This window comes from Ursus maritimus, unplaced genomic scaffold (genome assembly GCF_017311325.1).
Source record: "Ursus maritimus isolate PB19 unplaced genomic scaffold, ASM1731132v1 scaffold_25, whole genome shotgun sequence".
NCBI lineage: Eukaryota > Metazoa > Chordata > Mammalia > Carnivora > Ursidae > Ursus > Ursus maritimus.
The window spans coordinates 486,009-499,051 of NW_024425008.1; the positions used below are offsets into that span (position 1 = coordinate 486,009).

Genomic DNA, 13,043 nt, shown 5'->3' on the forward strand with positions numbered 1-13,043 from the left:
GGGGCCGGGGGCCGCGGCAGGGGAGGGGGCGCGACGCGGGGCGGCCGGCCGGCCCGGCGGGTCTTCCGGCGCCCGGGGACTCGCGCTCGTGCGGCCACAGCCCGAACTTCGGCTGCCCGGTTCTGTGTGAACCGCAGAGCGGTGCCTGGCCCCGGGCTGTAAGCGCGCTGGGGGTTCCCTGGGAGGGAAGCGCGCCAGCCGGGGCAGTGGGCGGCGGCGCCGCCCCCCAGGAAGCCCCTCCGCCTCCCCACCTGGGGCCCGGGTCGGCGCCGGCCCCGCCTGCCGAACCCCGCGTCGGGCCGGCCGGTGTTTCCAGCGCTGACCGGAGGGCCCCGCGCTGCCCGCCGCGCCCTCCCCCTCCCTTCCTCGGGGACCTGTGGTGCGCGGGCCCCGGGTCTCCGTAGTGCTCTGGATTCCTGACGCTGAGTGCGGGGTGCATCCGAAGTCCTTTAGCGAAGCTGGGTTTTGCTGGTACTAGAACGCCTTCCACAATGGCCCAGCCAGGGGCACCATTCTCTGGAACCCTGGAGTCTGCTGCGGGCTGCAGGCCTCTGAGTGTTCACTTTGGCTCCTTTTCCTTTGTTTCTGCGTTTTAATTGCTATGAAAAGGAACGTTAAGGATATTTTGCAATGCTTTCCGTCTCCTGTCCTGTTGTAGACCCAACTTCTCTCTAACTGGCCAGGGAATATCAGGGAGCAAATGATGACAGCCTTGGATGGTCTCCTGCCCTGCTGCCTCCTGTGCAGACCAGCTTCAGCTGCCCAGTGCAGGGGAGACGGACATCGGGGAGGGCAGTGGGGAGTGGGAACAGGAGAATTCCCAGACCCTGGCTGGTAAACCGTCTTCAGTGGGCTCCTTGTGCCCTCATGCTATGCCACTCAGGTATGTGGGAGGGAGCTTTGCTGTGACCAGGAAAAGTATCAGAACCTCTCTTCCAGAAGGCAGAGTCAAGCTTAACTCCACACATTTTCAAAAGCTTATTGTCTGTGAAATAGGATTACCAGGAAAAGAGCTTACCAGGTAATAGTTTGCTAGGAGATGCTCTGGTCCAAATGGAGGGTTTCCCAACTCTGTTTCCTCTTCTGGTGGCCCTTGGGTTGCATGCACAGGACGTCAGGACTGAGTTAACTGTTCTTTAAGAGAAGAGAAAAAATGCCTGCTTACAAAATTAAGTTTAATATCTTATACACTTCCTGCATATAACTTTATTTTCAAGTTTTGCCATGTTTTACAACTGAAGTTGAAATTCAGAATGAAAAGTCAGTTATGAACCTTTTCTAGAAAGAATGGCAGGTTTAATCTCGGAAAGATGGCTAGGAAGTTTTTTTCAGCTTCCTAAGGGAACATGTTTTCAGGCAGAGAAAGTTTGTGTATTTCATTGCAAGTAACAAAGTACCTGAAATACACTTTTTTTTTTAAGAAAAAAAATTTTTTAAGGTTTTATTTATTTGACAGAGAGAGACAGCCAGCGAGAGAGGGAACACAAGCAGGGGGAGTGGGAGAGGAAGAAGCAGGCTCCCAGCGGAGGAGCCTGATGTGGGGCTCAATCCCAGAACGCTGGGATCACGCCCTGAGCCGAAGGCAGACGCTTAACGACTGCGCCACCCAGGTGCCCCTGAAATGCACTTTTTAATAATAGCTTAAGGAAAATTTCAGACAGTGAAGATGAGCCCCCACAGGTGGCCTCCGAAGCAGCCCTTCTCAAGACTTCGGCACACTTGCTCTGTCTTCCCGTTATCCTTTGATGGGGTATTTCAAAGACAGTCTGATCATGTGACAGAAACTGAGAGTTCATGTTGATTTGCCTGAAAAACCTGAGTGATCACGAGTGTGCTTGGTGGTGGCTGAAGGTCGTGGTGACAGGTCAGGTCAGAGCTGAGTCTGTCTCCTGTTCTCCAAGCTCTCCTGCTTGGAGTCTAGGGATTGCTGGCCACAGGATGTGCAAGCAGCTGCAGGAGAGGGAGAGGCCACTCGCCATGAACCGTGGGGAGTCCGCCTGGCTGGAATCCCCTTTGTCTTGGGGGCACCCTGATGGGACGGGCACAGTGCCCCTCCCTGGCTCCACCTACCACCTGGGACCCTCAGTCTTTCTGTCTTCTCCAGTTTTCTCTGTTTGGTCAGCCCTTGGTCTGGAGGCTGCTGTGCTCGGACCAAGGGCTAAACACTAATGGCCTGCTTGTCCACTGACATTGCAGGGTTTTGAGCAAAACACTGTTAACCTTGAGGAGTTGATGGGACTCAGCAAGACCTTCTGGCTGTCTGTGGAGTGGATGGAAGTGTGTGATCCCTAATGCTTTTTTGTTCAGAACTGAATGGTGAGTCAGGCTCTGCAGTTAGGACAGCCTGGGAAGTGTGGGGTCAAGTGCCCCAGACCACCATCATGGGCTGCTCAAGGAGCTGTGCTTGGGGTCTGTGTGCCCACCTCCGCTGCCTTCAGAGCCGTACTGTTTGCTGTGTTTGTCCCAAACACAAATGTCTGAGGAGGGCCATCCCCACCGGCCACTTCAGCCTGACGCATCACCCCGACTCGGCTCTGGTGACAGCACCTTGGCTCGTGGGATTGGGTGTGCTGCCCTTGAGCTACTCCTTCTCAAGTCCTAGGTCTGCCAGCATTTTCTTGTACTGAGTGCAACAAAAATTAACAGGTGCTCAGGGTTCAGAACATTTGAAGGGAATAATTAGAGTGACTTTGAACACATACTTGTCCTGGCACGCCGAATGAGATCCAAGCACTTAGCGATGCATGGGAGACAGTACCTAAAATGGTTTAGACTTAAGTTAATGTGGTAGCCTCCCCCCATCAACTTATGTATTTTTCTTTATAATCAGGGTATCATTTCTTTCTTTTTTTTTTTTAAGATTTTATTTATTTATTTATTTATTTGACAGAGATAGAGACAGCCAGCGAGAGAGGGAACACAAGTAGGGGGAGTGGGAGAGGAAGAAGCAGGCTCATAGCGGAGGAGCCTGATGTGGGGCTCGATCCCATAACGCCGGGATCACGCCCTGAGCCGAAGGCAGACACTTAACCGCTGTGCCACCCAGGTGCCCCTGGGTATCATTTATTTCTTGCAATGCAATGAGCAGTTACTAGTGGTGCAGTTCGGTGAATCTCACCAATACCGTGCTCCTGTCTAGATGGGGTGAGTCTCCATCGACCGTGCCTGCTCCTCTGCTGGCAACCATTCTGCTATTTTACAACTTAGGTTAGCTTTACCTCTTATAGAAGTTCATAGAAATGGAATCATATGGTACCTATTTCTTTGTTCCTGCTTTGTGATTAGGCATAGTATCTGAGGTTTGTCCACGTTGTTGCATAGATCAGTGTGGATTGTGTTGCTGGGTAGTGTTCCATTGCCAGACACACCACAGTTACCCATTCCGCTTGCTTATTTTGAATCTGAAAATAATGTTTACAACCCGGGGTGGTGAAACAGGTTAATGGCAGGGGCCTGGAGGATGGAGCTGGGCTAATGGCTAAAGGGGAGGGGAACTGACCAGCAAATGTGAAAAAAATCCATCCAGCAAAACCTGGTGGAAGGTGACTTGATGGCGCCTTCCTAGAAAGCAGCGTGATGGTGTGTGTCACGTGCCTCACGGATGCTCCTGCCTTGCCCTAGTAGAAACGCTGCGGAGTCACGTACTGCCAGTGTCCGCCCCCAGAGTCGGACCGCCCCCAGAGTCGGACCCCAGCATCACTGTCACTGGGGAGACTGCGAGCGCTGTAAATGCAGAGAATAAGGCTCAGCTCCTTATAATGTGTTTATACCTGAGGGTCACCTCGAGGCTGTCCGAAGGGACGTTCAGCGTTTGCGTGTCATGGAAAATGTGATACGAAAAGCAGAGCTCGCAGTGAACTCTCGTGCACAGAGGAGAGCTGCTTAGGGAGATGCTAGGCAGAACCTGCGTTGTACCTGGTTCTCTGAGGGGTCGGCCACGGCGATCTTTTGTCTTGTACTTTCTGATGCTCTTCCCAATATTGTATGGTAAGCTGCGGAAACGAATGAAGGCACCTGAGGGAGAAGAGCAAAGGCTGTTTATTGGAACAGCTGCAGCCAGGAGTGGGTCACCTCCTGGCTTGGAGACGGATACTTGGGGACAGACCGGGAAGTGGCAGCACTGCCCACTGGAACCGTCTTCCAGGGCCGGTGATGGGGATTGCGGGCTGGGGAGGCGAGCAGCCCTTGTGGTTTCGTGAGCAGCACGTTTGGATTTTTCTAGGAAGTGGGGACATATATTAGGGAAGCCGTCAGTTATTGATGAAGGGCTGGCCCTTGGGGGTGGCTGTTACAGATGCTATCAGCTTCCTGGGCTGTGATGGAGATAGAAGTCTGACTTCCTGGTGTTAACCTTAAAAATGAAAGTCAGTTATTTTACTAGCAAAAATGGGTTTATTTGGGCATAGCAGGTGTGAAAAATTGGTAAAAGGACATCTCGTTTAGAATGGCATCAGGAGGCCGGCAAGGGGCAGCGCTCCCGCCACGCACTGACCACTGCAGACCCAACAGGAAGACACACCCCTTGCTCATGGATACTGTGTTACCATCCCAGCAAGAGGAAGGAAGGTTTCCTCCTCCCCTGGCAACAGCCCAGCCAATGAGAGACAGTCACGGCTCAGCCAATGGGAGAGAGTCCCACCCAGCCCATGAGAGACTATCATGGCCCAGCTAAGGGAAGGCTGTCCCAGCTCAGCCAATGAGAGACAGTCACGGCTCAGCCAATGGGAGAGAGTCCCAGCTCAGACAGTAAGAGTCCTAACCCAGCCAATGGGAGACGGGTACGGCCTAGCCAGTGAGAAACGTCTATACTTAGAGCTCCCAGTTTACTCCAATAGACTTTCCGTTTACATCAGCCCTACCTCTCCCCCCATAAAAACGCCTCCTCTGCTTTGTTCTGGGGACTTGAAGCACGGTTTTGCGGTGGCTTGCTTGTACTTGTTTGTAGTTCTGTTATTCCCAGGTACACTCATCTTTTGCTGGTGAAATAACTGGCAGTTTTATTTTTAAGGTTAACAGGACGTGCAAGCTACGGCAAAACCATAGGCAAATCCATCAAAGGAGAGTAAGGAGGGAGATGGGAGGACACGAAGCCCTTGGAGAAAAGTAGGAGTTGGGGGTGAGGGTCTCCCACTGGCTGAGTTGCAGGTGTCCGTTCCCTGTGGGAGATGCAGTGAGCATATTTCCTGGTGGGCCTGTAATTGACAGTGAGTGGTACTGGCCCCCCCTTATAGCTTCTCCATTTAGTGAGGTTTGCCCTTTAGTAATTTTCATAGCTGGTTGCTGCAGGTAAGGGGTTGGCGTCCTGGATGGCTCTAGCCGGTATCCTGTGTATATTCAGTCTTTCAAAGCACATATTAACAAGGGCCCTCCCCGGGCTTTTCCTGATGTGATGTGTTCCTAGTGCTGTCTAGGGCTGGTGTTGCCCGTACCAGCTATGGCTGGGCACTGAATTCAGCCTTGGTGCGAGAGGCTCCCACTGGTCCGTCCACTCATGTCTTGGGCTTTCTGAGGACCCTTCGAGGAAAGGGAGGTGGGGCCCCAAGGAGTTGGGTGCTTGGTGTGGCATCTTGATCTGTGCGAGCTGTGGGTCTCTCGCTGCTCCCAGCAGCTCTGGTGTTGCTAACCGACCTCGCTGTGCGGGACTCGCGGAAAGGGTGGCTCCGAGTCATTCTGTTGATAACTTGGGCTTCGTTATGTTATCTGAGTGAGTTTGGTTGGGCCCTAAATTAAGTCGGTTGTCATATGGTTGGACTTTTATTATTTTGTTTTTTTAAAGATTTTATTTATTTATTTGACAGAGATAGAGACAGCCAGCGAGAGAGGGAACACAAGTAGGGGGAGTGGGAGAGGAAGAAGCAGGCTCATAGCAGAGGAGCCTGATGTGGGGCTCGATCCCATAACGCCAGGATCACGCCCTGAGCCGAAGGCAGGCGCTCAACCGCTGTGCCACCCAGGCGCCCCTATGGTTGGACTTTTAGATTTGGTTGAAAGAAGATACTAAAAGACAAAGTAAAGTGACTTGCCACAGAGGAACCCTGGAGACTTAATTTTTTTCCCCAACACAGGGTATCTTGTAGTTTGACATAATCTCATATTAATTCTCAATATACTTATCAATCTTAAGCAAGTGCTTTTTACACAAGTATTGACAGAAAAAAAGCTGTGAAAGTTGAATTTGCAGCCACAACAAAAACTTGAATCATTTTGCTACCAGTAGTGAGTAAAATTTTTTTCATGTGTTTGGTGGTAAACCCTTTCATTCATTTATTTTAAAATAACTGATAAGTGTGTGGCAGATGTTCTGGTAGAAGTGGTTGGTGGTTTCAGGCTTCAGAGTGGGTAAGTCAGACCTGTTTGCTGTTCTGGGGAAAGTAGTCTGGGAGGGGAATAAACTACAGTTACTTAACATTTTAAACTTTTTAGTTTGAAATAATTAACAGATGCACAGGCCACCGTGAAGAAATGACGTGGAGGTACACCTGCCTCCCCAGTGTCGGCATTTAAATAAGATGCATAGACGCATGTGTCTTCTGTGTGACTACAGAGCTGAGTGAGATCCTGTGTGCACACACGTGGTTCTGTGCAGAGCACATGTATAGCTTCATGGACCCACTACACCCACCTCCTGTCTAGGTCGTGGTAGAATATTCCACATATGTAGTGTCCATGTGCAACAATTTGAGATTGGCTTTCTCCCTCAGTGTAATTCCCCTAAGACCCGTCCAGGTGGGGTCTCTAGGGCACGCTGCCCTCCTGCTGAGTGGCAGTGTGCAGCTGGTGCCTTGAGTGGGTCACACACTGCCTGGTGCTGGGCTATGTTTCCACTGGGTCATGATGGGTAGAGCTGCTATGAACATTCTTGTGCAGGTTTTTCCATGAAGGTTGGCTTTCATTTCTTTGGGATAAATGCCCCCAAAGTCACTAAATTTTAAAAACTTCTTAAAATGTTAAATGTATAGGGGTGAGATCAGTGACATCCAAAGGAAACCCTGGGGACAGGGGTCATTTTTCTGTCTATTTAAGCATGTGGCTGGCAGGAGTGAGTCCTCAGAGGAGCTGCTGGCAGGGGTGCGAATTTTGGGGGCCTGAGCACAGACAGCACAGGCGCCACTCCCACCCCATCCTGGTTCTCTGGGAGCCCCTAGGCACACCAAAGTAATAGGCCAGCAGCAGTCACAGAGCCACTGGATTGATTTTTTTTTTTTTTAAGATTTATTTATTTATTTATTTGACAGAGATAGAGACAGCCAGCGAGAGAGGGAACACAAGCAGGGGGAGTGGGAGAGGAAGAAGCAGGCTCATTATGGAGGAGCCTGATGTGGGGCTCGATCCCACAACGCCGGGATCACGCCCCGAGCTGAAGGCAGACGCTTAACCGCTGTGCCACCCAGGCACCCCCTGGATTGATTTTTCTAAAAAAAAAAAAAAAGGAAATCCAAAAATTTGCAAATTTAAAAGACAAACCCTCTTTTTTATTTTTTTAAAGATTTTATTTATTTATTTGACAGAGAGAGAGACAGCCATCGAGAGAGGGAACACAGCAGGGGGAGTTGGAGAGGAAGTAGCAGGCTCCCAGTGGAGGAGCCTGATGTGGGGATCGATCCCAGAACGCTGGGATCGCGCCTGAGCCGAAGGCAGACGCTTAACGACTGAGCTGCCCAGGTGCCCCAAAAGACAAACCCTCTTTATGAATAACTCAAATTAATCACTTGAAATAAGGGGCGCCTGGGTGGCTCAGTCGGTGAAGCATCTGCCTTCAGCTCGGGTCATGATCCCAGGGTCCTGGGATCAAGCCCCTCATCAGCCTCCCTGCTCAGTGGGGAGTCTGATTCTCCCTCTCCCCCTGTCGTTCCCCCTGCTTGTGCGCTCTCACTCTCTCTGTCAAATAAATAAATAAAATCTTTAAAAAAAAGTTACTTAAAATAAAGATGTTTAGCTACTTTACGAACTTGAGAAGAGAGAACTGGATGCATCATGGCTTACCTTTGTTCTGGAAAGGGTAGTCGTCCCACGCTGCTTGCAGTATGCCCTGAGAGCTGGCTCCGGAGCCCTCCTGGTGCCTGGCCAGGTGGTGCAGGTACCAGGCCGGGGCCCAGACCCTTCCCCCTCTGCTCTTCCGTTCTCCAGAGATCTCTCAACCTACAGTCAGTTCAAAAGAGCAGTCTGCTCACATTCTGGCTTCTGAGAGCAGAGATGTGGGGAGCCTGCTATGTGGCATGAGACCGGTGCCACCCCAGAGCCTCTAGGTACCCCCTAACCTACCCCAAGGTGTCTGGTCCTCCAGCTTGCGGTAGCAGCTGGCCCCACCTGTACCCGGTGAGGCGGAGTCCCAGCTCTACCCTGGAGGAGGGGGGACAGGGTTGTCTAGGGAATCAGCCCAAATGTTGTTCCTTGCCCCACCCTCCCCAGCCCAGGGTGTTGCCAGGACCCTGGGCTGTGAAGGCTTGGGTCCTCTGGACCCAAGGGACACATTTCGGCAGGGCTGTGGCAGCCCTTGTAGCGTTCTTGCTGTGAAAGCCCTGAGGGGACAGTGGCAGCCCGTGGCTGAGACCTAGGGTTGTCAGCTTGGGCACAGGCGGGTGGCAGCAGGCAGTCCCGCTTCCCCCACACTCTCCTCCCTTGTGGGCACCAATGCCCAGAATCTGGATGTAGAGTTTCAGCCTTGCTCTTTACAAGTGTATTTCCCGTATTTGTAGTCCATTTATCTTTTCTGATGGAGTCCAGGGGCTGGGGGCGGAGGGTGTTGTGGCTGGTTTAGAGCTCTGTGGTGTGTCAGAGCCCTCCCAGAAGCAGGGGCCCCGTGGGCTGTGGGACCACAGCAGTGGCGTTACTGCAGCTGTCCCCCACTCCCAAGCCCATCTTTGACAGTTGCAGACTGGGTCTTGGGGCAGGGTCTGCTGGGGACTCTGGGATGTGCTAAACGGCATCCTCCTTGCTTTCCACAGGGCACGATGTTTGCACGAGGCTTAAAGAGAAAAAGCCCCGAGGATGGGGAGGACATGGAAGGAGGGCTGGCAGGCGCCCGGGCCACGCCTTCCTACAGCCTGCAGCGCCAATCGCTCTTGGACATGTCCCTGGTCAAGCTCCAGCTGTGCCATATGCTGGTGGAGCCCAATCTCTGCCGCTCGGTCCTCATAGCCAACACAGTCCGGCAGATCCAGGAGGAGATGAGCCAGGATGGGACCTGGCGGGTGGTAGCACCCCAGGCGGCAGGGCGGGCGCCACTGGACCGCCTCGTCTCCACTGACATCCTGTGTCGCTCGGTGCGGGAGCAGGAGGGGGAGCGCCCTGCCCCTGATGTGGGAGATGGCCACACGGCAGACCTGGTTCCAGGACTTGCCGTGGTCCCCTCTGCACAGGCCCTGAGGAGCCCGCAGAGCAGCCTCTGGGAAGTGGACAGCTCTCGAGAAAACAGAGGCGGCTTTCAGAAGTCCCTAGATCAGATATTTGAAACGCTGGAGAATAAAACCTCTGGTTCTGTGGAAGAGCTGTTTGCAGACGTGGACAGCTCCTACTACGACCTGGACGCGGTGCTGACAGGGATGGTGGGCAGCACCCCGTCGGCCCACGCCAGCGGGCTCCAGGCCTTCGCCTCCGCGGCCGCCCCACCTCCCAGTTCCAGCTGCAGGTCAGATCTGGGCGAGCTGGACCACGCGGTGGAAATCCTGGTGGAGACTTGAGAGGGCAGCTGTGCCCTGATGGGACACCTCGCGGATGGATTCATAAGGCATCCAGAGTGCTTGGCCTGTGATGCTCACTGCCCTGCATCTGCGGGCTCAGCGCCTGGTTTGGGCTGGTCGTCTGAGCCAGTCTGACATCCCACTGGCCTTGGGCGCTCGTCCCCTCGGTCCTGCTGCAGCTCTGTGGAGGGCTCGAGTCGCCAGCTCTGTATCCAGCCTGGTGTAACTTTAGATAGCTGAATTTTTTTAAATTAAGTTTTGTATGTTTTGGGCAATATTTTGTCTTAAGATATATTTTTAAACTTTTTATACTTTGATCTTTTTAGATTTTTTCAGCTATTTTCTTAAAAGTATATTTTTTCTATAAACATTTTCTGCTGCTACATTAGAAACTTATAACCTAACAGTTGCAGTGGGTGTATTTCTTCTTTAAGGTTTAAATAAGGACTTTTTTACATGAAGCTTCACTCCATGTAGTGTACCTAGATCGTGAATTTTCACCTGACATTTGTGTGAACCGTCTCCTGTCCTCTGTGACGATTAGAGCACCTTGCACAGCCCCACCTTTTCTTCTTGAGTGTCATTACCAGATCTGCTGTGCCAGCCCTGTCGCCTTATTACGTGGGGATTTCGGGAGGTTTTATTTATGCCTATTTATATGTATATGTTGGAGGCGAAGGTCAGGGCCCCTGAAGATCACGGGCACCCCAGGTGTCTCAGGCGGTGCCTTCGGAGGATCTGTCTCTCGGGGCCCCTCTTGTGTGGTTTTCCCAGCACGACGGGCCTCTTGTTGGAAGATGCTGCCCTCCAGCGTGCCTGGCCACTGTAGAGGGCCCCCGACTGGGATGGACATTAATCAAGAGAAACCTCACCAAAATGGAGTGGGGAGGCCTGAAGGGGGGCTCTCGCTCCGTCCCACTGGACATCAAGGATTGTCAATCACAGACCCAGCGGAAGAATCCTCAGCAGGAAAGAGTTAAGTACAGGCCCCATAGGAAGAGATGCGCATTGCATCTCCCACCACAAACTGCGGGGGGCAGCACCTCAGCCCCAGAGGAGCCCTCATCACCCAGGACTCCCACCCACTTCTCTCCAGCTTCCTCCTTTCTCCATAAATAATGTTCCTCTCATTTGTTTGTTGGACTTGCCTATGGTTCTGCCGTAGCAGGTTGCAATTCTGTTATTCCTGAATAAACCCATTTTACTGGTAAAAAGGTCAACACTAGCCTGGCTGCTGGACCCACATTTGCTGGGCTGGTGTGCTCAGAGGCCGCCATGTGCCAGGTGTGTGTGGAAAGGGTGCTGGACTGGAGAGTGCCCATGCTTGCTCTGGGACGTAACTGTGAGGTTAAGTCTATTAAATCTGGACATTTGTCCTGTATGACTTCTCAACCCCGAGGGTGGTTGACGGGGTTGGTGGAGCAGTGCCGCTTAAGTGAGCTTTGGGGTACCCTGCGTGCTCCCCGTGACCCTGCCCTGGACACTGGGAACACCCACACCTTTGATTTTTCTCACTGGTTTACAAGTAAGCCTGCACTCTCTGCCCCACCTCTGCCCAGCTCCTGCTTGTCCTGCTTTTTCTTCTTTACCCAGCCCTTAGCCAAAGCTGTTTCCTTTCCTGCATAAGCTCTTTCTTTAATATCAGCCATGTACCTGTTGCTTTATTAAAAAATCACCCAGCAAACAAAATGGAAATGTGTTCATTGTCAGCTACACTGTAATCCTTGAGTGGATCTTTTTTCCTAGGTCAGTTCAACTGGATTACCTATTTCACTTGCATGTGTTAAATCGGCGTTTTGCCGAGCACACAGGCTTCGTCGTTCAGCACCCGCTCACTGCCCCAGTTTTGGGGCTGGAGGGAGGGACAGTGCCCTTGGAGGAGCCAGCAGCAGGCTGAGACTTCCACCGGCTGCTTCCTTCAGATTCTAAGCGCGCTTTCTCCTCGCGGAAAATAATGTCTCTGTGTTTTAATAAACAGTAAGCCTGAAACTGTGAAAATTGGTAAAAGGACACCTTGTTTAGAATGGCATCAGGAGGCCGGCAAGGGGCAGCACTCCCACCACGCACTGACCACTGCAGACACAACGAGAAGACCCAGCCCTTGCTCATGGATACTGTGTTACCATCCCAGCAGGAGGAAGGAAGGTTTCCTCCTCCCCTGGCAACAGCCCAGCCAATGGGAGAGAGTCCCAGCTCAGCCAATGAGAGACTGTCATGGTGCAGCCAATGACAGATGGCCCAGCCTAACCAATGAAAGATTGTCATGGCCCCGCCAATGACAGATGGTCTAGCCTAGCCAATGAGAGACTATCATGGCCCAGCCAAAGGGAGACAGTCCCAACCCAGCCAATGAGAGACTGTCACAGCCCAGCCAATGAGAAGCCTCTATACTTGGAACTCCCAGTTTGCTCCAATAGACTTTCAGTTTACATCAGGCCCCTCCTCCCTCCCCCCCATAAAAGCGCCTCCTGGGCGTTGTTCTCAGGACCTGTGTGTCTGTGGTTTTCCTTAGCTAGCTTGTCCTGGGTTGATATTCTCGGTCTTTCCCAGAAACTATCCTCTGCTGGTGAAGTAACGGGCAGTTTTGTTTTCAAGGTCAACAAGCACCTTGTCTCTGTATGATTTAAGAATTACATTTTCGGACTCAGTAGCTGCAGCGAGCACCTGCCAGATGTCAGAGAAGAGCAGTTGGGAGAACCGGTGCGCTCAGGACCGACAGCCGAGCGGGGCCTCCGCCTGGGGTGTCCCCACCTCACTGACACAGCTGAACCCTGAACTCCTCCCTGCTCCTGCTGGCGGCCCTTCCTAACCCCCCTTTGCTTTTCTGGCTGCCTCCCAGCGGCCCGCTTCCATTCCAGGGGCTCCCCCCCGTGGGACGCCACACGCCCACTTGGTCCCCGCCAGTTTCAGGAGCCAGCCCACCTGGCTGCCCTGGGCAGGGCCAACTCTGCAGGCCCTCTGTCATCCCATCCGGGCTGGCTGGTGGGCACCTGAACGCGGATGCCCCTGGAAACATCTGAGGGCCTCCAGAGAGGTCAGAGGCAGGTGGGCAGTTGCTGGGGACGGATCTAACCTGCAAGTGCAGGACTCGGTCTGTCCCAGCTCCTGGTCGGCCACAGCACGCTAAGACCGCTGTCTTCACCCCGCCTCTCCTGCTGCCTCTCTGGTGGGGTAGGGGAGCTCTGTGGTTCTGGGCTCTGGGCAAGGGAAGCAGGGTTTGAAGGCAGCAGGTCTCGGCTCCATGTCTCCAGCTGCTACCGAGCGCGGCTGAGCTTCTGCCAGCCCTCCTTAGTCAGGAGGAACTTCGGGTATGCCTGCCGCCCGCTGCCCCTGCTGCCTTGGCTTGTGGCTCGAAGGGCAGGC

General features: G+C 52.9%; 1 protein-coding gene across 1 annotated transcript; it reads left to right on the forward strand.

Moving 5' to 3' along the window:
• The first annotated feature begins 2,204 nt into the window (after positions 1-2,204).
• On the forward strand, positions 2,205-11,673 carry CDCA4 (cell division cycle associated 4). The gene is made up of 2 exons (XM_008706091.2): positions 2,205-2,316; positions 8,946-11,673. The coding sequence occupies exons 1-2, from the start codon at positions 2,314-2,316 to the stop codon at positions 9,678-9,680; spliced, it is 738 nt and encodes a 245-aa protein (XP_008704313.1). The 5' UTR covers positions 2,205-2,313; the 3' UTR covers positions 9,681-11,673.
• Positions 11,674-13,043: the final 1,370 nt, after the last annotated feature.